Below are 27,879 nucleotides of genomic sequence, written 5' to 3'. Positions count from 1 at the left end.
GAACACCCAGCAAAGAGCAACAATGTAATAAATTATACCACTTCACAGCTGGAGTACACAAAGATATTGTATTTATGGCCCAAATTAAATTCTCCTGATTACCAATCCAAAAATGGATCCAATTCTCCTGATATTGAACAAAAACTGAAACTGTCAAATAGTCCAATGCTCTTACCTTACCAATTAAGCAAGAAGAGTTTGGATAAACTTAAAAAAGCAAAACTATAAAGATGTGTTTCTCAAAATTCACAATTCTTCCAAATGTGCATTTGGCTCTTGGCATAGAATAACATGCATCACTTACTGAGCACCTACTTCAAAAATAGCACTGTGCTAGCTGCTTCAGATAAACTATCTTGCTGCATCCTCTCAAATGTGCAAGGCTGCACAGTATTTGCCCCATTTAGAAATGAGGAATGGGCTCAAAGAGATTAGGGACTTCTACTAAACAAGTAGCATCTCAAGGAATCTGTCCTACAAAACTATTTTATGACTTAATATCCTTAAGAGCTTAAACATGAGAATAGAGAGGAAAATGAGAGCTTGAGATTTAAGGAGCACAAATTCAAAGCCCTTAGAAACTGAAGGCATGAGGGAATGAAGTCAAAAAAAGCCTCTGAAGTTTTGAAATTTGGTACATTAAGGGTAACAGCTCACCATTTGATCACGTTCCTACCTAAAATTTACTCCCCTTCCCAACTTGTATCTCTGTAATAGTACCATTCATTCTTCTACCCCATAAGTACATTGAGGGTCTGCTACAAAGAAAGCATCACGCTACACACTGTTAAGATACTAAATGCTGAAATTAGACCAGAAAGAGAAAGGCATAAGCCAAGGGACTGTGAAGTAAGGCACCACTAATAGTTCAGGTTGGCTGAACTCAGGCCAGCCAGGATATCTTGGGTTTAGCATATGAGATTTGGGAAAGCCAAGATGAGGTCTCATCAAAGACACTGAAGTGAGTGAGTGAAATCGCTCAGTCGTGTCCGACTCTTTGCAACCCCGTGGACTGTAGCCCACCAGGCTCCTCCGTCCATGGGATTCTCCAGGCAAGAATACTGAAGTAGGTTGCCATTTCCTACTCCAGGGGATCTTCCCGACCCAGGGATTGAGCCCGGGTCTTCCGTATTGCAGGCAGACGCTTTAACCTCTGAGCCACCAGGGAAGCCCAATTTGGGCGTTATTTGTTAGGCAAATGGGGAGAAGAGTTAGGCACTGAAGGTAAAGCTTTCATCAGAGACCTGTGTTTTGTTTGTGTGCTTAGAGTCACTCAGTCCTGACACTTTGTGACCCCACAGACTGTAGCTCACTAGGCTCCTCTGTCCATGGGGTTCCAGTCTAGAATACTGGACTGGATTGCCATGCCTTCCTCCAGGAGATCTTTCCAACCCAGGGATCAAACCCAGGTCTCCCATATTGCAGGCAGATTCTTTACCATCTGAGCTACCAGGGAAGCCCCAGCAGAGACCTCACCTCGTATTTCTCATTTTGAAAGTCAAAGGTAATTCTGTCTGTCTCTCCAGACAGACTGGAAAGAAAAACAATATGAAGACCAGTAATAAAGATAACATAATAGAATGGAAACAGCATAAAAATTCAACCCTATAACATGGAATACAAGGCCTATAATTTATACTTATCTCCTGACAATCCTGCTCCTCTCAGATTCCTATCAAAGAATTTCTTGCCACTTTCATATGTTATTCCTCCTTACTTACTGGCATGTCTCTGCTTAAAAAGATATAACCTTCCATGAAATTCTTCCACATTGCTCCAGGCATGACTTTTTCCAAACTTCCACAGTATTGCTCTATAACTTCTACCAGGCCATGTGGTATTCTGTACTGTCATTGCTTACACTAGTCTTCCTTGCATGGTAAAGTTCCTTAAAAGCAGACTGTATCTTTCCTTTTAATACCAGCAGTGCCTGGCATTGAGAAGGCACTCAAGTGCATTTTGATCATATAAACAAGTGATTCCAAGGTTTCCAACCTTGAAAAGAACTGGAGGATGATACCATCATTAAGACAGGAGGGGATTTCCCTAGCAGTCCAGTGGCTAAGATTCCCCAGTTCCAACGCAAGAGGCCTGGGTTTGATCCCTGGTCAGGGAACTAGATCCCACATCCAGCAAGAGTTTGCATGCTACAACTAAAAGACCCCCACAGGCTGCAATTAAAAGATCATGAATGCTGCAACGAAGATCAAATATGCCTCATGTTACAACTAAGATCTGGCATGGGCAAACAAATAAATATTTTTTTAAAAGACAGAAGGAAAAGCATGTTTGGCAAAAAGTAGACAGTCAAAAGTAGGTAAGTATGCTACAGGTGGAAGAGAAATTCAGTTGGAAATTTGTTTCTTGGTCTGAAGCTCAGAAGTCAGATCAAGTTTTCAAACAGCAGAGAAGTGAATTAATAAAAGCAGACAAGACTGTAGAGAACGACAGAAAAGAGGAAGAAAAGAGAACAAGCAGTCCAAAAAGGACTATTTAAAGGAGTAGTGGTCAAAACACTGCACATCCAGTAGAATAAGTCTGGAGGTGTCATTTGTAACTTTGAAAAGAACAGTTCCAACAGAGTAGAAGCCAATCCACAGGGCTTTAAAGAGGGGTAAACAAAGTAGACAACTCTCAAGATTCCCCAGGAAACTAATCACAGGGGTTAGAGGATAGAGGAAGATTCTTTAGAATAGAAAGATATCATTCTGTTTTTAGGCAGAAAAAGTGATGCAGCGACGGTTGAGAATAAAGATCCCAGCAGAAAGGAGAAAGTAATGAAGAAAACCAGGACCTCCAGCAGAACAGAGTCAGAGAAAGAGCAGAAGCTGAGAAGTGTGGAGACAGGAAAGGAAGAAGCAGAGAATTGCTGGGATGATGAGAAGGGAAGAGAGAACCCCATTTCTGTCTCAGGCACCAACACGACAAGCGTTGGACATAGTCTGTACTTACGTCTTTCATTCCTCAAATCCAGGCTCCAACTTTATTTCCAGTCCAGGCAACCCTAAAAGGGCTGCCAATTTTCTCTCCTCTGAAATAATCTCTCAGATTTACCCCCTTTCTACTACTGACTCTGCTCAATTCTAATTTTTAATTACTACTGCAATTCTCCACAACCTAACATTGCCTCTATTCTCTCCCAGCCAAAATTTCCCAAACATAGATTTCATCATGTCACTTCTCAGCTAAAACTCCTCACTGGATCCAGTTTCTATCACATCAACATCAAATGCCAATCTGAATTTCTGGGCCTTATTTCTCAAGGATGGGCTTCCCTGGCGGCTCATCGGTCAAGAATCTGCCTACAATCCAGGAGACGTGAGCTCGATCCCTGGGTCAGGAAGATCCCCCGGAAGAGGACATGGCAACCCATCCAGGATTATTGCCTGAGAAATCCCATGGACAGAGGAGCCTGGTGGGTTACAGTCCATGGGGTTACAGTCAGACATAACTGAGCAACTAAACCATCCACATTACCTGAGGACATTCATCCTATTCAACTCTGTGAAAATACTATGTTTATTTAATTCTTTTTATCCAAAGTACCTTTCTAAACCTAACCAAACTCAACCCAGTCAATGAACTGAAGTCCCACTCTTCACTGGAGCCTTGATGGCTCTAGGTTTCATTCACCTCTCCATTGATCCTCTTAACCACCTGAACATCCACAGCACAGAAGTTGGTACAGAGGGTGGTTCATATTTTCTGCATCTCCAACACTGTACATGGGGATACTGTCACAACATTGAGATATCTATTCTGAAATGGCTCCCCAAAAAGTCTCTAAACATCCATCCCACATACAATATAGTGTCTGTCTCTACCTAATGAAGCACAAGCTAGTGCAAATCAATTACAAGGTAAAACTGCAAACAAATCTGGCACAAAGATGCTGTGTTTCTTAAAGTCAATGTAAATAATAAAGAACTACTCTAATTACAGGCAAGAAAAAGGTGATCTAGGTCAACCAATAAACAAGTGACAACTGACAAGGAGAACAGGACAACAGCTTCAAAGAGAGAGATGATGAACATCAAAGGATTAAGAAAAGTTAGTGAAATGACATAGTGGACGGAGGATAAAACAAAATTGGCAAAATATCAGTAATTCTTAAAGCTTGATGAGGAGTACATGGAAATTCAACCATTTTCTCTTCTTTGGTATACACCTGAAACTGCATAGTGGGTATTTTTTTGAAAGAATACCTTAGTTAAGACTAAGTCCCTAAATATTTTATAAAAATTTATCCTTATGATCATGGTAAGAAAATGGAAGTAAAACAAAGTATCCATCTACCTATTGTACAATTTTGCTAGACAAAATCTTAAAAAACCTACTTGAGGGCTTCTCCGGTAGTCCAGTGGTTAAGGATCTGCCTTGCAATTCAGGGGACACTGGTTCGATCCCTGGTCCAGGAGGATTCCACGTGTCACTGAGCAACTAAGCCTCTGCACCACGACTACCGAGCCAGCACTCTAGAGCCCGAGGTCTGCAACTACCGAAGGCCAGGCGCCCAGAGCCCATGCTCCACAAGAGAAGCCACTGCCACGAGAAGCCTGAGCACCGCAATAAAGAGCAGCCTGTGCTTCGCTGCTAACTACAGAACGCCCATGTGCAGCAATGGAGACCCATCGTAGCCAAAAGCAAAAATCTATTTGATTCTTACCTTATTATAAAAAAAATAGTTGCCATCATAATCAAAATTTTGATAAAGGTTTAAAACTGACTTTTTTAATTCTCAATTTTACATTTCAATATAAAATCTAAATAAAACTTTTCCTCCCTATTTACTTGTGAAACTTTAGTCTTCAATTTTAACTGTGTTCATTTTTAGTGGTCTTCTTCAGATAAAGAGAATCACTAACATAACATATACTTTAGACTACTCTGGAGGCTGCCTACATCCTAAGAACTTTGAAAATTCCCAAAATTCATAAATACTGCCACAGTATAAATTAACTCAATTTTACCTCCTTAAAGTACCTAAATGAGGAAGAATATAAACAAACAATTGCTGCAATCAGCCTAGTAAGAAAACCATGAGTTACTTCAGGCCCAGGCAAGAGTTTTAGGGACCTTCAAAAGTCCCTTAAGAAAACCAAGAGTACTCAAATAATTCTATGGTTTCAATAGTTTTCAGTCTTATCCCCAATAATCTCAAGTACCTTTAAGGCGGACCTAGACCTTCCATGACATTTGTTTTTTACTACAAGGCTATGAAGACCCAATGAGACAATACAGACCAAAGCACTTAAAACTAAGTTATTGCCTGTTATAACTTGGAGCTCTGGGAACCAACCTTCCTTGAAGATTTTTTTTCAAGCACCTACAATATACAAAGCACTGTATACTATATATGTACATTGGCAGAAATTAGACAGTATCAACCCAATTAAATAGAAAAACACCAGGTCAGGATAATTAACTACAATGACAACCATTTCACATCAAGGTAAGCAGAAAAAGTAACTGAATAGCATGAAGGTAAACTGAAGCAGTCGTTCCTTTATGACAGGAGACAAACAGTCTGCTGATAGCTAGTTGTACAAAAACAACTGGCAATACAATGTTGAATTATGTTGTCATTCTCTAGTTCCAGACAGAGGGTTTAAAATCCTAATAAGTACTCGTTTTAAAATCCTAATAAGTACTCGTTACTCTCGCCCGGAGAATCTTATTCTATCACAATATCACATACAGAAAAAGACAATAGCATGTGCAAAAGATTTTCTAAAATTTCTAGCCCTAAGCACAGGCTCTAATACAGAGGAAGTGCTCTCCATACCTGCTGCATCAACCAGTCACTGGGAATAGTCTGAATATATCAAGTGTGTAGCTATATGGAATTTCTTTTAATTACACCTTTCTCAAGCTTAAACTAAATTTGCATTTTGAGAATGACTTCACTTTAAATTCTCAGAAAATATCAAAGGCGAAAATGAAAGCAATAGATTTTGGATGAAGCAATTCAGATTTATCCATAATCTGTAAGAAAGACTTACAAGAATAAAGATTCGAAATCCCTGGCATTCAGTGGTTAGGACTTTCACTGCTGTGGCCTGGAACTAAGACTGAACTACTGTTCAGTCCCTGGTCAGGGGAACTAAGATCCAACAAGCCACATGCAGGACGGTCAAAAAAAAAGAATAGATACTGGTTTCTTCAAGTCCACAGTCTGTGAGTAATTTTATTTTCTAGATGAAAAAAAAAATTTTCTACACTTATACAAGTTTGTTAACTCTCATTTTAGATGCATAACATTTTTTTTCTAAAGGCTCTAGTATTTTAGAACCAATGATGACATCTCTTTGATAAGAACCACATAGATTTACACTTACACTTTTAGAGAAACATGTATCTCCACCTTCTGATCTAAGTTTTTATGTAAAGACAAAACTATATACATGTAAAATACATTTCAATGTAACAAGAAGGATTTGTCTGAGCTGCTGATAGGCTGCCAGCACAGCCTATTCACCCTAAAAAGTATCTAGGACAAAACAGACTCACGATAACTACTGAAACAAATTGTTTAAATCTGCAACTGCCAAACTAAGAAATCAAGTAGTACTAAAGCATATTTAAAATATGAATCAACAGAAACAAAAGCGACACACCCACATTCTCACTCTTAAATTTTAAAGAACAGCAGGGCTATACAGTAAAATGAACGTTTAATGCACTCAAAACCATCACTACACACCATAAAGTTTTTCCTATCTAAATCTTTACAGAGTATTTCAGAGGCATCTTGTGGAGGGAATGGGATCCCCTTTGGTGACATAACAGATGACCATGACAATGTGTCTAGGCAGAAACAAAATCAGAATCAAATATTTAAAGTTGAAAGGAATCTTTTAACAATCAAGCTGGTTCAGATAGTAAAAGTGATGAAACAGGGTAAGTGAAGTCAACTGGTCATTTAGCTAACTGGGGACAGTCAAAAATTCTGGGTAAAGACCAGATTTTTAAAAAGCAAGTATCACTTACCACAATCTAACATAGTAGGTAGCACTACTGAGTAACTCAAAGTACATTTTTCCCCCTTTTCTATACACATACACCCATACCACACACATACATACACTTCAAAATTTAAAAGTAGAAAAGGTTCAAGAGCCTACTCTGATGATGGTCGTTACCAGAGGATGCTGTACAACATGTACCTCAGAAAAAATAGCCTAATTTAAATTTTGACTGATGTCCAAAAAGGTCTTTTCATCTTAGCTACCCTGAATGTGAACCCAAAATGTACTTCAACCTGCAAGTCATCCTATCAACTAAAATTTATAAGCCATGCCTTATGCAAAAATAGGACTCCAGGTAATTCACTGATTCGTGTACTCAGGACACCAGCAAGCCAAAGCCAAGGCCACTTAAAAAAAAAAAAAAAAAAGCTAAACAAATGTACACCTCTATCTTGAAAACTTAATTCTGAACTCATCAAATGCCCTTAAAAGCTTAACTCTTAACCAGTCCTCAATGGAGAGTTAACTTGGAAAATCAGGAAAGAATCAAACTCATATAATACAGAAAAAATCAAAGTAAAACTTTCCCAAAGAGCTTATCATTAGCAATAAGCTTTCATTTGTGAACTGATAAACAACCAAAAACCAATTAGTTATAACAGGTTTTTATAGTTTCCCTTTAAGTTGCCTGTATATATACATTAATGTATATATTTAAGTTGTACCAAAAACTGCTTACAAATGGCAATTCCTGTGAAGTAGATGATGATGAAGTTCCAGGTAATTCTAGCATGTTTCCTAATGTACTGGTACTGGAGTCTGGATCATCCTGAAAAGATAAATTTATTGAGTTTAATTGCTCTTCTATAGTACTGTTTGTATCTCCTAGTGAAAGGGGGGCTGGGAGAAGGGCTGCTTTTTCATTGCTGCCGTCCACTTCATTTCTTTGTTTATTTCTCTGTGTTTCAGTTTGAGGAGCTAATGGCAAGAATGGCGATTTGACTGCACCATGTCTACTGTCTGGTGTGCTGTCTTGTTCATTTCCCATGGCCACGTCTACACCATTCTCTGATTTAGGCTCATAATTGCAGGTGGCATTGGTCTGAGTTTCCTCAAAGATCTCCTCTATACTCTCATCCTCTGTGACTGGCTGTTCTGGGTCCATTTCAGAATCTACATCTGCATCGTCCACACAAGTAAAATTCTCAAAGTGCAGAAAGCCATTCTTGATAGTCTTTGTTACTTTTACCTGGAGTTCAGGGGAGTTATTACAAGAGGGTTCCTGTTTCATAGCAAGTGCTGTTGGACCACCAGGATTCAAGGAAGTGCAAACAACTGGCGACTGAGCTCTTGAATCACTTTTTTCAGGGTCTTGAAAGGATTCTGATCCATCAGCAGACCCATTTAAATACTCTACATTGATCATGGAGGCCAAATCCTGTAGTTTCCGCAGTGGAATGTAACAAGATGGAGAATCTTGTCCATAAGCATTTTGGGATGTTCCACTGGCAGTCGATAACTGCATAGTACACCCATTAAGTGGCTCAGAAAAATTGGATTGACCATTACCGAAAGGGCTGTCCTTGTCTTCAGGGGCATCTAAATTCACTGGATTGGAAAAGGGCAGCAGACAATTTCTTCTAGGTAGTTCACAGGTCTGATCCATCCTGGGCCAGCATCAACCTGGAATCCAAAAACACGGCAATTAATCTGAGTTAATGGGCCATTTGACTCTTATCTTCAAAATGGCAGCCACTTCTCAAGGCCTAGTGGCCTCGATGCTTTTCTGCTGCACTTCCATGGGTGGAAAAAGTTCCCCAGCTGACGATGGAAAAACGGCCTCGGTGAGCCTCCGCGAACTCCATCTTCCCGGAGACGGGTAGATCTTGCCACATGGAAACAGCCCGTCCCTTTTTCCTGCAGACTGGTGGACAGTTGGGCTGATCTAAAATTAAAATCCCGTTGGCAGTAGAAATTTCCAAATCTCAAACAGGATTGTCTTTCCCCTCCCCCGCTAGGAGTCCAGAGGCCGGATCTCCCAAAAGCAGGGGGCTGTAGGGTTCGAGGGGGGCTCCAGGACGCTGCACAAAAAGGTTACCCCCCCCCATCCTTCCTGGCTCGCTCGGGCGCAGCGGTCACAATAGCGCTGCACCCTGCGCCCCAATTGGCGCCCGAGCCTTTGCAGTGGCCGTGCTCAGGCCGCAAGCAAGTCGGCGAAGCGGGTGCACCCCGAAGCTCTCCTTTCTGATTGTAGGCCTGCTTGGTCCACAGCCGCAGGCCCAGAGGCCGGAACGCGGCAGGGGGAGAAACGGAGGCAGTCGGTGAAGCCGAGTCAGGGCAGCAGCAGCGGCTGCTACAGCTTGACAAACATGGCTGCTGCCGACGCCGCCGCCGCCTGCCCGGGCCGCGTTCCTTCCCGCAGCGCCGGTAGCACCTCCTGGCCGAGCCGATCGCACTCATCAATATTCAGCACCAAGCAAAGTTTGCTGCAGGAGGGCAGCCGGCCCCGTGCCCCCCAGCCGGCTACCTGGAGGGAGGCGGAGGCCGAGGTGCGCGCGGGAGGCCGGCGGGGCACGGGCCGCGCGGGGAGGAAGTTCGCGGAGGCCCGGCCGGCTAGGCCTGAGCCCGGCTGGTAGTGATGGAGGGGGAGGGGGCCTGCGGCTGCAACGCCGCGGGCCACCAACCCTGCGCCGCGCCCGGCCCTCCCCCGCGCCCCTCACCTCACGGCCACCACCATCTTCCCCGCCCGGCCGCCTCCCCCATCCGCTCGCGCCAGCCCGCCGCCCACCCCAGCGCACTAGTTACCGTGCCCCGCGCCCCCTCCCGGGCCGGCTGGGGGGAGGGGGTGACCCTCATTACACTGGGGCGCGAGCGGAGCGGTGGGGAGAGCGTGGAGCCGCTCGCCGCACCCCCCTCCCCCCGCGTCTCTCTTCAGGAGAGAAGGTAGCAAGCGCGACCTGCCCCGGCCTATTCCGCCGCCGCCTCCTCCTCCTCACACCCCCACCGCGCGCGCCCCCGCGGTGGCGCGTGCGACCGAGCGCCTCGCGCCGGCCCGCGTGCGGCTGGGGCCCCGAGTGCGCGCGCACCCCTTCCCCCAAGGCGCGCGCTCCTTTGCCTCACTCTTCGGGGTTCAGGGCGGGTGAAGTCGGGCTCGCGAGCGCGCCACCCAATCAGCGGAGCCGCCGCTGCCGCCCCCTCCCCTCCCCCTGCGCGCCCGCTCGCGGCCCGGGCCTACGGGCCGGCCCGACTGCCCGGGCGGGGCCTGAGGCGGGCTCCCCAGGGGCCTCGCGCGCCTCCCCGGAGTGTCGGGGCCTGCGGGCGTCGTGGGTGGCACTCCGATCCCCTCACCTACCTCGGGGAGCTGCGCCGGCCCCGGGCTGCACACGTTTCCAGCACCCTATCGGTCTGGAGCCCCAGCCCCGGCGGCACCTGGCTGGGCTGAGGCCTGTCCGACCGCCCCGCCAGCCCCGCTCGGGCCCGCGTCAGTCCCGGCCTCCATCTTAGGTTACAGCCCGGGTTCCCCATCCACTGGGCACCTGCCTTCAGCCCGCTCGGCTCGGGCTCGAGACCAGGGCAACCCCCCTCCTACCGCGGGGCTCACCTGGGGGCTTGGGTTGGGGTCTTCGAGGCCTCAAACCCCGAGCAGGCGCGGCCGCAGGTGAACCCCCTGCCGGGCCGCACCCCAAGCCCACATCACCACCACCACAGACCAAGCAGAGCAGGAAACAAAATGGAGGCAGCAGCTCGGGTCTGCCTCCCCGAGCCAAGCCTGTGCAGCCCCAGGGCTCCCTCCTGCCGCAGGCCCGACGCCCGCGAGGCAGGGGGCTGGCTCGTTCCGGGCACCAAAGGCAGCCGCCCTAGAGCAGCGCAGACAGGCCGGGGACTCAGCCCTGCGGTCCCCACAGCCCCTCACCCACCATCCTTTCCCTTCCCCCTCCCTCCATTCCTCTTCCTCCCCCTGCCCGGCCGTGCGGGGTGAGCGGCTCCCGGGAGCCGGGTCGGGTCGGGTTACCCGCCCGGGCACTGCCCGCCCAGCCTTGGCCTCCGTGGGGGGATGAGGCCAAGCGACCCCCGCGCTGAGCCCACCCCCCGCACCCGAGCCGGGCAGCAATCTGACAGCGCGCCCGCACCTCGGCCTGCCGCGGTGCAGCCCCCGCCCAGTGAGGCCGAGTCCCCAGCCCGGGCACCGCCGGGACGAAGCTCCCTCGTCACCCCCGGGCCCAGGGGTCTCGCAGCCCCGGGCGGGGCGAGGGGAGCGCTGGGGGAGGGGTCCACTAATCCCTGCACCGCCTCCCGCGCCTAGTCCGGGTCTAGGCCTGGCACTGGGACTCGGGCCGGGGGCGCGGGCGGGCGTCAGTAGGTGTGTGCGCGCGGGGCAGTGGACGCGGGCTGGGGGCCCGGAGGGGCCGAGCCTCGCACCGCGGACGCTGCAGTTCTCTGCACCCAGGCAGATGGCCCTCTCGTGCCACCTCCGTCCCGCGCAGGCCGCCTGCTCCGCAGCCCTGCTCCCCGGGGAGCGCGCGCCTCACCACTGCGGGCCGGGCATCGGGACCCCGGCGGAACAGCGCTGGGAGGGCGGACCGCCGGGCTGGCCCCGCCAAGACTGCTCGCCTAATTCCTGGTCTGAGGCGCTCTGCCCTCGGGAGCCTGGCACCTCGAGGCCTGCACCCAGTACCCGGGGCCCCGCAGCACTGGCCTACCGTGTCCAATCACCAAAGACACCGCGAAGTGGGGAAACCCAAATAACGACCCCGCGACGCCGACCTCCCCCAGGCCCTTCGCCCAACCCGATCCAACTCTGACCCCCTCCCCCTCCCGGCTTGCTCCCGACAAAAAGCTCACCCTGGGTACCTATTTGGTCCCTAGAGTGCTAAGTTCATCCTCGATGTTCAGAGAAAATCACAAACGACCGCCGTAAAAATTCCGCCTCCTCCAGAAAGCCTTCTGTGATTAGAGTTAACTCCATCTCAAAGCTGAGGGCGCCGCCCTCGAGAGCCACGTGACTACCATTCCTCCTAGGGCTTAGTAAATGTGCATAATTATTGCCTCAGTGGAGTGTTTACCCGCCATCCTTCTATCTGTTAATAGCGAGCCCACCTGGGAGAAAGGCACTTTTGGCGTTGTCTTGCGCAGTATTGGCTTTCGCTTGCGGCTCCCTAAATTCCGTCCTTCAGCCTTACCCAGCCTTCACCCCGAAACTGGCCCCAGTAGACTTGGAGCTCAGGATGCCCGCAGCTTCCTTTCCTCCAAGACCCACAGACCAGCCAAGGAGACAGACAACAGGTCCTTACCACACCTGAGTGCTGGGATGCATCCCTGCCAAGAAAGCAAGCAGGCTGTCTTGGAAGGAAGGTGTCCCCTGAAACCAGTGTGATGAGGAGAGCACTGTGACCGCAGGCGGCCTCCTTCCGTTGAAGAGAATGAGGTATCCTGACTGTTCCCAAGTGCGTAGTCAGGTTGGCAGTGAGTGGAAGAAGAGCTGGGTCTACACTCCAGGGTCCCGCCCTACAAGGACCCGCCCTTTGTTCTGCTAAGGAGTGACTCCTGCTAATCCTTTATAGTCAATTCAATGGGGGAGCTCTGACTGGCTCCTTCTTTTGTGCATCCTAAGTTGTTTTAATCATGTCCAAGTTTATGCCACAGTATGGAATGTAAGCTGCCCAGCTCCTGTGTCCATGGGATTCTTCAGGCAAGAATACTGGAGTGGGTTGCCTTCCTCCAGAGGATCTTCCCAACCCAAGGATCGAACCAGCGTCTCATGTCTCTTGCCTTTGCAGGCGGGTTCTTTACCACTAGCGCCACCTGGGACTCCTTCACACCTAATCTTTTGAACTAGTCATTTCTGACTGACAGTTACCTCCTAACAACTGCCCCAATTCAGATTACTTGCAACCCTTTACTCTCTCATGATCGTCCTGAGGGCCTGTGAGGTGCCACTCAATGGCCTTGAGCTACTCAGTTAAAAAGCCACAAGTCTCAGTTTCCTCACCTGTGGTTTCCAATGCACAGGGTGGCTCTGAGGCTCTTGCAAGGCAAAGGTGTTTGGAGCCTATACGGACTACATACTTGATAAATGCTGAGATGTGTTTCATTGCTTCTTTCAGCAACCATTTTCTGTATTTCAGGCAGTTTTGCTAGATGCTGGGGAAACAAAGGATGAGACCCCTACCTTAGGAAACCCCCAGCCTTAGGAAAAAACACTTAAAGGTGCAAAAGGTATGAAGAGGGACAAGGACAATGGTTCCTCCAGAGCTGACCTCTAGACATCACTGACCTAAACGAACCTCTCTCTCTCCAACTTCACGGGCCCCACGGAACAGGTCTCGTTCCTACGTGGTCAGTTATGCCCAACTCTTGGCAACCCCGTGGACTGTAGCCCGCCAGGCTCCTCTGTCCATAGGTTATTTTCCAGGCAAGAATACTGGAGTGGGTTCCCAGTTCCTCCTCCAGGGGATCTTCTCGACCCAGGGTTCAAACCCAAGTCCCCTGTGCTTCTCCTGCATTGGAAGGTGGATTCTTTCCCACGGCCCCACACAGAATGGGCGTAGGAGCTAAAGGAGGACAGGCAGCTGGGGATGAACAGCTTACTGATGATGGTCTTAGGGAAAAGACTGGAATCCCAGAGAAAACCTCCTGGACTTTCCTGGAATAACTCAAGGGTCCCTTCCTGCCTCTCAGAGTAGAATTTGGCTACAGAGGTGTCACCCACAGCAGCTTCCTTTGGTGACTCCCATTCAGAAGGCTAAGCACCTGTTGGGTGCCAGCATTTGGTTGAGGCGACCCACAGGACCCTATATTCTCACAAGGACACTAGGTCCCGAAGTAGGGGAGGAAAGGATAGGGCTGTGGCCTGCCCTCCTTGTCTCAGCACAAGGAACTTTTCTGGGCCTGTGCCTCCCATCCTTAAGACAGAGATTAGAATCAGTAAATATTTTCTGAGTCTATGTGGTATACTGGACACCATGCTGGGCGCTTGACATGCATGAGTTCCTTTAAACCTTTAGCGGCCCTATGCAGAAATGAGGCCCGAAAGATTAAGCCCTTCTGCAAGGTCTTAGAGTCTTGTCATTTCACGTCTTCTGCTCCTGGCAAACACACCTTCTGGCTACAATAGGTGAGAAGGCCCAGTACAGTGCCTTACACATAAGGACTCTGGAATTTGAGTGGCGGGCAGAGTGAGATTACCTTAGCCTCAGTTTCCTCACCTGTAAATTACTGATACTGGTACCCTGCTGAAAGAGATACCTGTAGAGACATTCTGCCAGTGTACTCCTTTTTTCATAGAACTGCCCTCTCCTTTGATTGATGAATTCAGCAGATATACTTCCCACGTGGTACGGTGGTAAAGAATCCGACTGCCAATGCAGGAGACACAGGTTTGATCCCTGGGTCAGGAAGACCCCCTGAAGTAGAAAATGGCAACCCACTCCAGTATTCTTGTCTGGAAAATTCCCCTCAGAGGAGCCTGGCAGGCTGTAGTCCATGGGGTTGTAAACTATGTAATCAGGAAGGGAAAAAAAGGATATGCATTGATTCAGCAGATACTTATTGTGTTCCCCCTCAGAGTCCTGTGGGAAAGGCAGAGAAGTAGTAACAAGGTAGCGAGCTGAACACTGAGAGAGAAGCCAGAGGTGCTGGGGGAGCTGAGGCAGGCTCAGAGACAGTCAGAGAAGGCCTTCCACGGAAGTAACATTCACAGGGAACTCAGAAGGATATACAGGAATAACTTGGAAAGGAGGCGATAAGTTCGAGATTCCAGCAGAAACCGGGCTTTGGAGGGACTGACCACAGTTCAGTGTGGTCAGAGGCTAGTGCAAGGCTGGAGCAGTAGAGGTGATGAGGTGATGAGTCCAGGCAAGACGCCTCAAACGGAGATGGGGAAAGCCACAGGGACCTGACCATTCAGGACTTTCCTTTTTAAGCTAAAGAATTCAGCTTTTAACTGGAAAGGCAGTAGGGAGCCATGGAAGCTTAAGAAGCAGATTAAGAATCTCATCTGTGCAGATGAAAGCTCACTCTGCCAGCAGTGCCCAGAAGAGATGGATACCTCCTCTAGAAACAAGAGGGCTTTGCCTTGGGGTGTGCTAGGACTGTTTTGTTACAGTTCTCTTCTGTGCCGGCTACTCTGCAAGACACTTCTCATCTACTCCTGAGATGGGCACTCTTGTTATCTCCATCTTCCAGGGAGGAAGTGAGGAAGTGTGACTTATTCAGAGCTGAGCTCCCACCCCAACTCCTAGTTCAAGCTTTTCATCCATGCTGGACAAGAGCAGCATATGCTTTCTGATTAAATAGCCAGGTTTTGTGGGGAGGTTTGGAGGCCTGTAGTGATTAGTCCCAAACACTGCTGGTGAATACTACAACCACTCCTTGTGATGGGTCTAAGACTTTCTGTCCCACTGAGTGGTTTCTCCAGAACTGGATCAGGCTTCCACTTAAGATTGAGGAAGGTTTGGCACCTGCCCAAAATACCAGGTTTCTGTCAGCTAACCTGACCCTGTAGCCCTAGCCCCAAGGATTCAAGTTTTCACCTTCAAGTGTGCTGTTTTTCAAATGTTCTCTTTGGAAAACCCTGGGTGTAGTGGCCTCTAATCTGTCCTCCTGCCCTCCTCAATTTCCTGGCTGCCCAGTGTATCACTGTGCCAGGACAGGCCACATCCCATTCATCCTGTGCTCAGGCCCACCCCTCTGCCTTTTCCCCTGTCATGCAAACTCCTACTCATGATTCAGAGCCCAGTTTAGAAGATTTCTCCTCCTGGAAGTCTTCCCTGTTTCCTCTCTTGCAGGCAGTCTTTTTTTTTTTTTTTTTTCCTGAATGAGCCCTTGCAGTAACTATTGGCTTTATATATTTAGTCCAAGCCAGTTGGTGAGCCCCTTATGACCACCAATGACCAATCCCAGGACTATGAAGGTCAGAATAAGTGCTGGGGAAACATTTCCTAATGCTCACCTGTTTTCTAAGTCTGTGTCTTCAGATGACAGAAAAATTATGGCTCGTGGCTCAGATGGTAAAGAATCGGCCTGCAATGTGGAAGACCTGCCTTTGATCCCTGGGTTGGGAAGATCCCTAGAGGAAAGTATGGCAACCCACTCCAGTATCCTTGCCTGGAGAATCCCATGGACAGAGTAGCCTGGCAGGTTACAGTCCAGGGGGACACAACTGAGCAACTTTCACTTTCACATGGACCACCTGGTCATGTCAAACCATCCCTCAAAGGATTCAGGGATGTTTGGGGAACACTCAGGCCTCTGTGCCAGATGAGACTTTCAAAGAGTGTGAGAGCCTATAGTATCTGGAGTCAGATAGATGTGGGTTCAAACTGCAGGGGGGTCACTTATCAGCAAATCCTTTTCCTTTCCTGAGCCTCACAAATGAGGTCATTGGGCAGACTGAATATGTCAGTGTAGGCAGGACATGGTAGGAGGGCTTGCACAGAGCAGCTGCCCATGAGACACCTGCTTCAGATGCCACCAGGTTCCCCAACCCAACAGGTCAGCCTTCCCTCCATTCCAAACCTCTCCTCTGAGCACTTGACTTTTCAGATGCACCCTTAGCTTCCAGACAAGCACTTCTGAAGGTACTAATTTCCAGGGGAGAAAGGGGGATGTGGAAGAATCCTGGGCTCTGGGGGGGAGGGAGGGAATGAAGTCAGAGGAAGGAGGAGGTCTGCAGCTGGTGGCCAGGAGAGTGCTCTACCTTCTGCCTGCCTGAGGGTCACCATTTTACACTCACCCACCCATCATCTCTCTGCAAAAAGAGGATATTGTCCTATTTTACATATGAAAACAGAGGCTGAGAAAGAAGCAGTGTCTTGTTCTGGCAAGTGGTCGAAGGCTCAGAGTTTACACCCAGTAGTCACATAATGGCTCACCAGTAAAGAATTCTCCTGCAATGCAGGAGCTGCAGGAGACACAATTTCGATCCCTGTTTCAGGAAGATCCCCTGGAGAAGGAAAGGGCAACCCACTCCAGTGGTCTAGTCTGGAAAAAATTCCATGGACAGAGGAGCCCAGTGGGATAAGACAGTCCACGGGGTCACAAAGAGACACTACTGAGCAACAAACACTCACTCAGACTATATATGTGCTTTAAATACATCATAAAGCCCTGGGGCTGTAGATTCAGCTCTATCAATTTATAGAAAATGTCTCTCGTGTGTCTAACATGGCAAAACCGGGCCCCATCATCAAATGCCTCAGCCAACTGAGACAGACTTTTTAATATAAGAATATGGAGTGCTCTGTGAATTTGCGTATCATCCTTCCACGAAGGCCATGCTAATCTTCTCTGTAGCATTCCAATCTTAGTATACATGCTGCTGAAGCAAGCACTCACACTGATTTTCAATCAGAAAAGATTTGACTCCATTCTCGATTAACACCAGCATGTTATAATATGCGTCCCCATGACAACCACGCTGTGGCTGGGTTCTAATTCTAGGACTGACAGACAAGGCTCAAGCCCTGACCTGAGTTTACTGGATGAAGTAAGTCTTAGGAGGCTCTGAGGGCTCTCCAGCACCCTCTCTTTGGAGTGCTTGGCCCACGGAGATTCATCTGGGTGGGATACGGCTCGTCTCTCATGAGTGGGAAGCCATCTGAAGGAACTGAAAAGAGGTGTTTTCTTAGGCAGATCAAGGAGTTCAGATGGAAGTTAAAGGTCTGGGAATTTGTACCCTTAGCTCCAACTAAACTCCGAAAAATCTGGAAAGTCTTCACATGCCCCAGGTGACAACCTTAGGCAAAAATCATGATTGGAAAAACAACCATGCTCCAAATAATCTGGAAAATCTTCACAGCCCTCAGGTAAAGACCTTAGGGAAAAACCATGGAAAACAGGTGGCCATGTAGAACAGGAGGATGTTGGAGAGGAGCTAGGAGGGAAGACTTTTCCTAAAGGCAGAAGGGACTCAGTCTTGTGTAAACTATTCCACCTCAGGGTCTGTGTTCCTGTGTCTGAAAGATTCCATTCCCACCTCTGCCAGGACTCTTTCTATCTCTGAGTTCAAGAGTCTCTCTTCAGACAGGCTTCCCTGGCTCCTCCCTCAACTTGAGGACTTTCAGTCGACACCAGGTCACTCTGTTACATCTTCCTGTTGAGGTAGCTTACAGCAATTACCATTCCCTGAAATTATCTGATTTTTCCCAACTTACTTATTTTCTTTTTATTGAGATACAATTCACATACCATAAAATTTGCCCTTCTAAAATGTACAATCTAGGAATTCCCTAGTGGTCCAATGGTTAGGCCTCTGGTCTTCCACTGCAGGGGGCTTAGGTTCAATCGCTGGTCAGGGAACTAAGATCCTGCAAGCCATGTGGTGCAGACAAAAAATAGAAAAAATATATAAAACAATACATAAGTAAATAAATAAGTAAAATGTGCAATCCAGTGATCTTTAAATTTTTTTTTAAATTTTTATTATTTTTTTCAGTGATCTTTTTAAAATTAGTTTAAAAAAATTGTTTTTGGCTGCACCTCGAAGTTTGTGGGATCTTAGTTCCCTGACCAGGAATCAAACTGGGTCCCCTGCAGTGGAAGCACAGATCCTAACCACTAGACTGCCTGGGAATTCCCCAGTGGTTTCTAATATACTCATAAAGTTGTGCAGCCATCATCACTAATCCCAGAGCACTTTCATCACTTAAAGAGAAACTTTGTACTCATTAGCAGTCAGTCACACCCCATTTCCTCCCTTCCCCTAGGCCCTAACAACCACTCACCTACTCTCTATCTCTGTGGATTTGCCTGTTTTGGACATGTTATATACATGGAATCAAACAGCACATGGTCTTTTATGTCTGGTTTCTTTCACTGAGCATGATGTATTCCAGACTCATCCATGTTGCGGTTTGTAGCAGTATTACATTCCTTTTTATGGCTGAGTAATACTCCATTATATACATATACCACATTTCATTTATCAGTTACTGTTTCTCGCTTTTCAATGATGCAGTTCACTTTGGGGCTATTAAGAACAATGTTGCTAAAAAAAAAAAGAACAATGTTGCTGTGAACATTCATGTACAAAATTTTGCATGGACATGTGAATTCATTTATTTGTCATATATACTTAGTGGAATTGTGGGTCATACAGTAACTCCATGTTTAACTTTTTCAGGAATTATCAGGAACTCTTTGAAGAATGTTGCCAAAGTGGCCGTACCATTTTACATTTCCACCAGCAATGTGTGAGGGTTCCAATTTCTTCACATATTCACCAATATTTTTTATTATCTGCCTTTTTGAGTATAGTTATCTTAGTGGGTACAAAATGCTATCTCTTTGTGGTTTTAGTGTGCATTTCCTGAACAACTAGTGATGTTGAGCTCATTTTCTTGTGTTTGTTGACCATTTGTATATCTTCTTTCAAGACATGTCTATCCAGATTCTTTGCACGTTTTTTAAATTGGGTAATATCTTTTTTTGTTGTTGAGTTATAAGGATCCTTTATGTCTGGATACAAGTCCTTTTTGGATATAAGATTTACCAATATTTTCTCCCATTCTGTGACTTATATTTTCACTTTCTTGATAGTATCCTTTGAAATACAAAGGCTTTTAATTTTGATGAAGTTCAGTTTATCTGGTTTTTATTTCTTTTGTTGCTGTGTTTTTGGTAATATCTTAGAAACCATTGTTTAATCCCATGAAATAGTTTTAGCCCTTACATTTAGGATTTTTGGGTTAATTTACTATAGTGTGAGGTAGGGATCCAACTTTATTCTTTTGCATGTGGATAACTAGTTGTTCCAACAGCATTTTTTAAACAGACTGACTTTTCCTCTTCAATAATGGTCTTGGCACCCTTGCCAAAAATCAGGGACTTCCCTGGTGGTCCAGTGCTTAAGGCTCCATGTTTCCAACGCAAGGGGTGTGGGTTCAATCCTTGGTTGGGGAACTAAGCTCCCACATGCAGCATAGTGTGACCAAAAAATTTAATTAATTAAAATTAATTAAATTAATTTTAACAAATTAAAAATCAATTTATTAAAAAATAAAAAAGAAAGAAAAGGAAAAAATTAATTGACCATAGAAGCATGGGTTTCTTCTTGAATTCTCAATCTACTCCATTGACCAATAGATCTTTTATAAAATTTATTTTTAATTGGAGGAAAATTGCTTTACAATGTTGTATTGGTTTCTGCCATACAATAACTCAAATCATCCATACTTATACATATATTCCCTCCTTCCCCTCACCCTTCTAGGTCATCACAGAGCACCAGGCTGGGTTCCCTGTGTTATATAGCAACTTCCCACCAGCTGTCTATTTTACACAATAGTATATACATATCAACGCTACTTTCTCCATTTGTTCTACCTTCTCCTTCCCCTCTGTGTCCACAAGTCCCTTCTCTACATGTGCATCTCCATTCCTTCCCCTCAAACAGGTCAATCAGTACCATTTTTCTAGATTCCATATATATGTGTTAATATATGATATTTGTTTTTCTATTTCTGACTTATTTCCCTCTGTATAACAGACTCTAGGTTCATCCACCTCACTATCACTGACTCAATAGATCTATCTTTATGCCAGCAGTACAGTCTTTTCTTTTTCTTTTTTTATGGAGAAGCATGTTATTTTAACTATAGCAGTGTGTACATGTCAATCCCAAATTCCCAATCTATCCCTCCCTCTCGTTTCCACCCTTATAAAGTCTAAATTGCCTGATTTTTTTTTTTTTTTTATGCCCCATACCTCCATCTTTCTCATTGTCTACAATAGACACACCAAGAAGTTAGGACTCGTTCACAGCTGTGTTCCCAGTGCCTGGTGCAGAGTGGATGCTTGACAGATATTTGTGGATTGAATGAGTAAATCAATTGAAACTTATTCAATGTCTTATTGAATGAGTAACATTGAATAAGTACAGTGTTTTGGGAAGAAGCTAATTGGGAGGGGAAAGTTGAGGGTACAATAATGATGACAGGTCACTGAGGTCAAAGAGGTGCAAGGAGGTACAGGGTGTTTGGATGGGGCCATAACGGGATGGGTGGTCCAGAGAGCAGATGAGAAACCCCTTAATACTTGAGACACGTAGGGAAAGGCAAGGGGCCTCAGCTATGTTTTAAGTGGGAAGGGAAGGAAATTGAGAGAGGTCCCACCAGTACCTCTGTGTTCTCCAGAGATAGGAAGTGAGAGGGAAGGGAGGGGCTTGCAGGCTCAAGGAAGCAGAGGACAGCTGAGTGACCTTGGGGCCAGAGCCCAGGCTTGGACCTAACAAGTGGGCACTCTCCACGCATGACTGGATCCCCTCCAGGGTTCTAGGGGGAAATGGTTACCAGATGAAAGGTCAAGGGTGACGGGCTAGAGAGGATGCATGTGAAGTCAAGGCCCTGGGGCCCAGGCTGGCTGTAGCAGGGGAGAAGACAGAGCACAGAGCACCTCAGGCAGCATTTCCTAAACCCTACATACCAGCCACCGCTGGGCACACACTGGTTAGTGTGGAGTGTTAACCCCTGTGGGAGACTTCTCAAGGCTAAAGTGACCTGAGGCAGATCACAGGCCAGCATGGTCGGGGTAGGAGCAAAGGCAAGCCATGAGACCAGTTTGAGAGTGGAAGTGAATTAAATGAACCCTGCCTCCCTCAGTGAGTTTGGCTGATCTCTGGACTTGCTGGCTACATATTTTCATCTGTAGATTTGTAATATTCTTGGAGATCTTGGAATATTTTTTTCTTAATTCCCTATATTCTTAATTTTAAACTTACATAAGGAGCTCCTTTAGATTTACTTATAGTTTTCAAAAATCATATATCATTTTTGTGCATTCATAAACAGATAAATAAAAGTGCAATAAATTAAGGTTTTTAAAACTTCTTTACATTTGAATGTAGACTCCTGAATCACTTTTTTTTGGTTCAGAATTGTTGATGTTCATGTTAATTTGCTCAATTATCCTTCTTTGTGTTATCAGATCATTTGTGACATGGCCTTTCTTAAGGGTGCTCCATGGAACTTCCTTGGTGGTCTAGTGGTTAAGAATCTGCCTGACAATGCAGGGGACACAAGTTTGATCCCTGGTTCAGGAGGATCTCACATGCCTCAGGGCAACTAAGCCCGAGTGCCACAACCCTGAGCCCACACCCTAGAGCCAGGCGCCTCAACTACTGAAGCACGCATGGCCTAGAACCCGTGCTCCACAATGAGAGAAGTCACCTCAATGAGAAGCCTGTGCACTGCAATGAGAGTAGCCCCCACTCGCAACTAAAGAGAGCCTGCATGCTGCAACAAAGACCCAGTGCAACCAAAAATAAATAAATGAATAAACAATTATTTAAAAAAACTAAAAAGGGCTCCATGGTCGTCCCCAGAATTATACTTCAAACCACTGACACCCATTCTCTTACGTGGACATGTTCCCATTTGATGAAGCTCATAAATTAGGTCTTTCTCAATTAAAGACCTCAGTTGAATAGGATGGATTTTTTTTTTTTTTAACAGCAAGGCCTTCAAACATGCTTTTAAGAATTAGACTTTTCTGTTTTTTAACAGTATCTCAGATTGAATTTATAGCTTTCTAGTTACTTTTTTTTCAAGACTCAGTTCTTAGAAGATACTTTTGTATCTTTTCTTTTCTTTTCAGAAGATACTTTTGAAGGGTATAAAGGAAATGTAAAGGGGTGTGGTTGATGTAGCTGAAAGGGAGAGAGAATTTTAAGAAGTCATCAGGAGCAGACTATGAAGAGCTCTGAGGACTGGAATTTAATTCCACTGGAATGGGGAGTGCCACAATCAGATACAACATTGAAAAACATGAACTTGGGACCATGTGGAAGGTGAGTGTGGAGGCAGAGATACCTAGGAAGATGCTGGGACCCTGAGTTAAGAGGTTGCTGTGGTCTTTACCAGAGAAATGGCAGGGAAATGGGGATAAAGGATGGACTAAATCTGGAGGATGTTATATATAGCATGATGACTATAGTTAATAATACTGTTTTGCATATTTGACAGTTGCTGAGAGTAGATTTTAAAATTCTCATTCAAGAAAAAATGTTTTTGTAATTGTATATGGTGACGGATATTAACTAGGCTGATGTAGTGATCATTTCATAACATGTACAAATATTGAATTATTATGTTGTATACTTGAAACTAACACATGTTATATATCAGGTATAACTAAATATAAAAATGGACTAAGAATCGCTTCAGAAAGTAGAAAGGGCAGGACCTGGAGACTGGATGGGAGCATGAGGGAGTATGAAGAGTCAAAGTGGGGGTCAAGGTTTCCAGGCTAGAGGGACGGCTGTGTCAACCACTAAGATGGCAGACATAAGGAATACAGCTGGGACAAGGGGGGTAAATATATGTTAGTTTTTTTTAATAAAAAAATTTGTTTAATTATAGAATACATTATCACTGTACAAATGTCAACACAAAAAAATTAAAATTCTTCTATTCCCACCTGTTATGGACCTGTTGAGAATTTCTTATATATACATACACATAAACCTTCTTTGTTAGTTTTTCAAAAATATATATATATATAGGTTAACACTGTTTTGCAATTTGATTTTTTTCACTTCTCAATAGTACACCATGAACCCCTTCTGGTTCAGTATATACAGACCTGACTCATGTTTAACGGTTGGATGTGTCACTCATATTCAGTAACATGAATATACTGTAATATATTTTACCAATTCCTTTGCTGATGGACACTTAACTTCATTGTTTTGCCATTATAAGTAATGCTGAAATGAATATCCTCTTCACATATAATTAAGTATAACTTTTTCATTATATATTCTCTACATATATATAATATGTAAAATTCAAATTGTATATATAATATACATATACTTACTTGCATTTGTGCAAATGTTTCTATAGGCCTGATTCTTGGGTAAAAGGAAATACCCTTACTTGTCTGCCTTTTTCTGGATGACAAATTTCTGACAATTTTACTTACTGACTAAGAGATGACTTCAGTTTCAAAATATGCCAAATGCATTCAGCTTTAAGTAGCACACACTGTGGATTAGGACTTGATGAACTTGAGGACTGACAGGATTTCCTGGCCTGCTTACTTGGAAAGTACAGTGATGCCTTGTAAACCTTTTGTTTTCATTATTTTCAAAATTTCTCATGGATTGTTTTCTTTAATGGTTACCAAATAGAACAATCCTCTTGGTAAAAGCCAGCAGTAAGCATCTGTCCATTATGTCACTGCTGTTTCTGCCACCAGCCCAAGCTGCCTCTATCAATCCCGTGACTCCCTACATCCTCAGGTGGAATAGTAACTACATTGAATTCAACACCAGAAGATCAACTTTTTCCTTCAATTTCGGTAGCAAGCCTGGAACCAAATCTGTAATTATTGGTTGAATATGGACTTTGTTACAGCGTGCTGTCTCCAGGGTGCACACTGCTGCCTTGGGCTTGACATCAGTGCAGATGTACAGAGTTTGAAGACCAATCATAGAAGCTAGGAATGCAGATACCACTGCTGCTTGGAGTGTGTCCAGCAGCAGAAACATGTCCTCTGCAGGCTTCTACACTGAAGGGCCTGCGGCCCATAGGCCCGTGCAACAGCGTTAGGAAGCTGGGCGCCACCGTCTTTTTCTCCCTATGTTAATTTTTCAAACATACATTTTATTGTGATATTTTTCAAACATACAAAACAAAAAGATACAACTAATACACCTAGAGTCAGTGTCTGTTAACATTCTGTTATATTTGCTTCAGAGATAGTGTTTTTTTTTCCCCTATGTGCAGTGTGTAGGATTAAATTCCCCCCACAGTGGAAATGCTAAGTCTTAACCACTGGACAGCTAGGAAAGTCCCAGAGATAAAGATATTTCTTTTCTGCACAATTTCAAAGTGAGTTACAGACATTGTGATACTTCTCACATAAAGACTCAGCAAACTTCTCCAACATATGAGCGTGTTCTCATATATAACCACAGTACCACCTATAATTCCCTAACATCTAACGTTCTTTCCATATTTAAATTTCTCCCAAATGTTTCTGATAGATGATTTTTTTGAATTAATCCAATCAAATTTCATATATTGCATTTGTCCTTGTAGCTCTTAAGTTTCTTACAACCTCGAATGCTCCACCTCCTGTTTTCTGAAATATTGACTTTTGCAGGGACTCGGCCAGTTATCTGGCCCCATGTTCTGCATTTGGCTGATGCTTCTTCATTACCTGTTCATATGCCCCCTGTATTTTCTGTAAACTGAATATAAGGGCAGAGGCTTGATTACACTTGGGTTAATGTTTTTGTAAGAATGCTTTGAAGTAAGGCAGGTGCTGGTGTTCAGGCATGTTAGGTTTGGAGAGCCTGAAGGACATCAGGAACACATGTCATGCTAGTGACTGGAAATACATTTGGTTTGAAGACCTAGAGGAAGAACCAGGTGAGAGAGAATACCTCAAGAGTCATCATAGAGGAGGTGGGACCAGAAGCCTTTGGTAGGGGCAGGACAGGTGGTGAGAAAACCCAGGGAGTATGAGGAGACTGCCAGGGAGTTTCCAGAGAAGTCAGTGATAAGACAGGACCAATGAAATGAACAACTAAGGCTCAGTGGTCAACAGAAGCCCTGCCCTGTTCCCCCAAATTCTGGGCCCCTTGCCTGCAGAGGCAGTTGATGTGTCTAGAGTTCATAATAAGCCCCAGGGAGACTTGCAGAGACTTTAAATAATGAGGCATCTCAGGGTTTATATAGTGGGAGGATAGGAGGATGCAATTACTTCAGGCCTATCTAATTAGTCATATTAATGAGCCTAAGACAATTATGAGACCAGAAAGGAGGAGTTGGGGTGGGGGGGGCAAGGTGGTAACATCTCTATTCCTGCCCAGGGAGGGGACCCTGGGGGACAACCAGAGTACTTAGGGCTATGATAGGCCCTGGATCTCCAATCTGGGCAGAGACTGATGCTAAACCAGGAGAAGAAAGACTGCTGCTGCCTTCTGCATCCCAGGCCTGTGGCAGCAAAGGGTCAGAAATGCCTGTGGAGGGACTTCCCTGGTGGTCTAGCGGTTAAGACTCCATGCTTTCAATGCAAGGGTTCAGTCCCTGGTTGGGGAACTAAGATCCCACAAGCCTTGCAGTGTGGCAAAAAAAAAAAAAAAAAAAAATGCCCTCAGAACACCTAGCCACATGCTTCTGCCATGCTGACACCAACTCCTCACTGTGGCCTAGACATCTTAAAGATGCAGACCTGCCTGCAAGTCCAGGCTCATCATCTACCTTGGTCCCCTCCCTCTCTGCCCTTCAGCTACACTGGCCTCCTTTGGTTCATAGATGCAGAAGACTGCCCTGTTAGCCCAGCCCTCTCCACAGCTTTGTACTGTGTGCCAACTGCCTGTGCTGGTGCCTGAGAGGTAGCACGCAGTGCAGTTACAGGTATAGACTCAGACCCAAAAGACCTTATTTGAACCCCCAACTCTACCTCTACCACTTAATAGCTGGGTGATCTCAGGCAAGTTACAGAACCTCTCTGTGCCTGTGTGTCCTCTCTGTCAAGTGGGGTTGTGGACAGCTAATATGAGCTTCAAATAGTATCTAGCAGCTGGTTAGTCCTGCACTTGTTACAGTCATGATTATTGTTCTCATGAGGCTCAGAGAGGTCAAGATCTGCCTGAGCTCACAGACCTGGTACCTGGTAGTCTTCTAAGACTTTTCCCCCCCCCTAGTACATTAATGTTGCATTATAAATAGCACCATCTAACTGCTGAGATTTTCCGTGCTATAAATTCCTTGATTTTGTATACTCTGTCCTGCTACTGTTTATGTAAGTTAAATTTACCCTTGTCAGACCAAGTGAAGGGACCATGGAGTTGAAAGACTAAAAAGGTATACAGGCACATTCCCGTGGACAAGCAGTTTACATTCTAATAAGAGAACAGGAATAAAAAATAGCTTAACACAAGACCCTGTATAATGAGGATTGTGAATTCCTGATAGGTAGAAATATAGACAACAGTAAAAAAATATATATAATCAATGTTCTGGGGAGCTCACCATGTACCAGGCGCTGGGCTTTACAATCCTCACAAAAACACCACAGTAGGTATTAGGAGTCCCGTTTTTACAGATGAGGCTCAACAATGTTAAACAGTTGCTATCGGTCACACGATGACACGAATTTAGGTCTGTCTTCCTCCAAATCACCACTTTGGACCAGTCAAGACAGCGGGACAGGGATGAACACACCTCGGCTGAGTCACAGAAGCTGCCAAGAGAGGAAATTTAGCAAAAGGGTTTGGGGGTTGTAGTAGCCGGATAGGCAGGAATCGGCGGGGCTGGGGGAAGCTGGGTCTCCTCTTGAGCTCGTCAGGGGCTGAGAGCTGTTTTAACCTCGCTGTCCGTACGGCCGCCGGGCCTCACAGCAGCTCAGCCTTGCACCAGGGGCCACACGTGGGGCCCCATTCCTTGGGAGAGCGCCTCTGATTGGCTGGCTCGGTCAGGTGGCTCCCGTGGGCCAATCAGCAGCGGCCAGGCCGTGGGCCGCGCGATCCGCTCTGCCCTCGGGAGCAGAGGGTGGTGTAGCTGGGCGAAAGGTGATCTTACGCAGTGGGGCGCGCTCGGAAGGGGCCGGCAGTATCTAGTAATGTCCCGCATACCGCAAATCCAGCCAGAGATTGCGCCCTTCGCCATCGTTGTTTTGAGACAGAAAAGAGCACTGGGCTGGGCTGGCCTTCCTCTTGGGCTCTGGGTCCCGCCCTAATGCTTCCGCCCTCTTTTGTGCATCTCTCTCCTTTCGCTCCCCTGGAGCTCCAAGCCTTCCTGTCTTTCTGGCTGTTTTTCGGCTGCCCACAAACCATGTAGTCTTTCCTCCTGGTAAGAGAAAGATCTCCATGCGTCTACAGCGAGGCTCTCTCTCTTATCCCCTACGCTGAGTCTGGCCTCCCTTTCTCATCCCACTTTAGTCTGGCTTCAGGTCACCAGCA

The 27,879-nt window shown here is 45.8% G+C and overlaps 1 protein-coding gene, 1 non-coding gene and 1 pseudogene across 7 annotated transcripts in view; all 3 read right to left on the bottom strand.

Moving 5' to 3' along the window:
- The window catches only part of NSD1 (nuclear receptor binding SET domain protein 1), a 144,549-nt gene extending 134,442 nt beyond the window's left edge, over window positions 1-10,107 (bottom strand). Inside the window, exons 1-3 of one of the 6 annotated variants that reach the window (XM_065918262.1) lie at window positions 10,089-10,107; window positions 8,538-8,651; window positions 7,708-7,797 (exon numbers count right to left, since the gene is read on the bottom strand). In XM_065918262.1, the coding sequence (XP_065774334.1) occupies window positions 7,708-7,797; window positions 8,538-8,567 (120 nt within the window). In that variant the 5' untranslated portion in view covers window positions 8,568-8,651; window positions 10,089-10,107. Of the gene's footprint in view, window positions 1-7,707; window positions 8,708-9,495; window positions 9,731-9,773; window positions 10,011-10,088 lie in introns of those variants that run through there. The other 5 variants (XM_065918260.1, XM_065918258.1, XM_065918259.1 and 2 more) reach the window with 5 other exon arrangements.
- Window positions 10,108-17,192: 7,085 nt separating this feature from the next.
- On the bottom strand, window positions 17,193-17,299 carry LOC136156764 (U6 spliceosomal RNA). Its single transcript, XR_010661246.1, has one exon. It is a non-coding gene; the product is annotated as a U6 spliceosomal RNA (small nuclear RNA).
- A 6,658-nt stretch (window positions 17,300-23,957) lies between these two features.
- LOC136157252 (methyltransferase N6AMT1-like) lies at window positions 23,958-27,586 on the bottom strand (annotated as a pseudogene).
- Window positions 27,587-27,879: the final 293 nt, after the last annotated feature.

This window comes from Muntiacus reevesi, chromosome 1 (genome assembly GCF_963930625.1).
Source record: "Muntiacus reevesi chromosome 1, mMunRee1.1, whole genome shotgun sequence".
In the NCBI taxonomy this organism is placed as follows: Eukaryota; Metazoa; Chordata; class Mammalia; order Artiodactyla; family Cervidae; genus Muntiacus; species Muntiacus reevesi.
The sequence above is the reverse complement of the archived record's forward strand: the minus strand, read 5'-3'. Positions and strand labels throughout refer to the sequence as shown.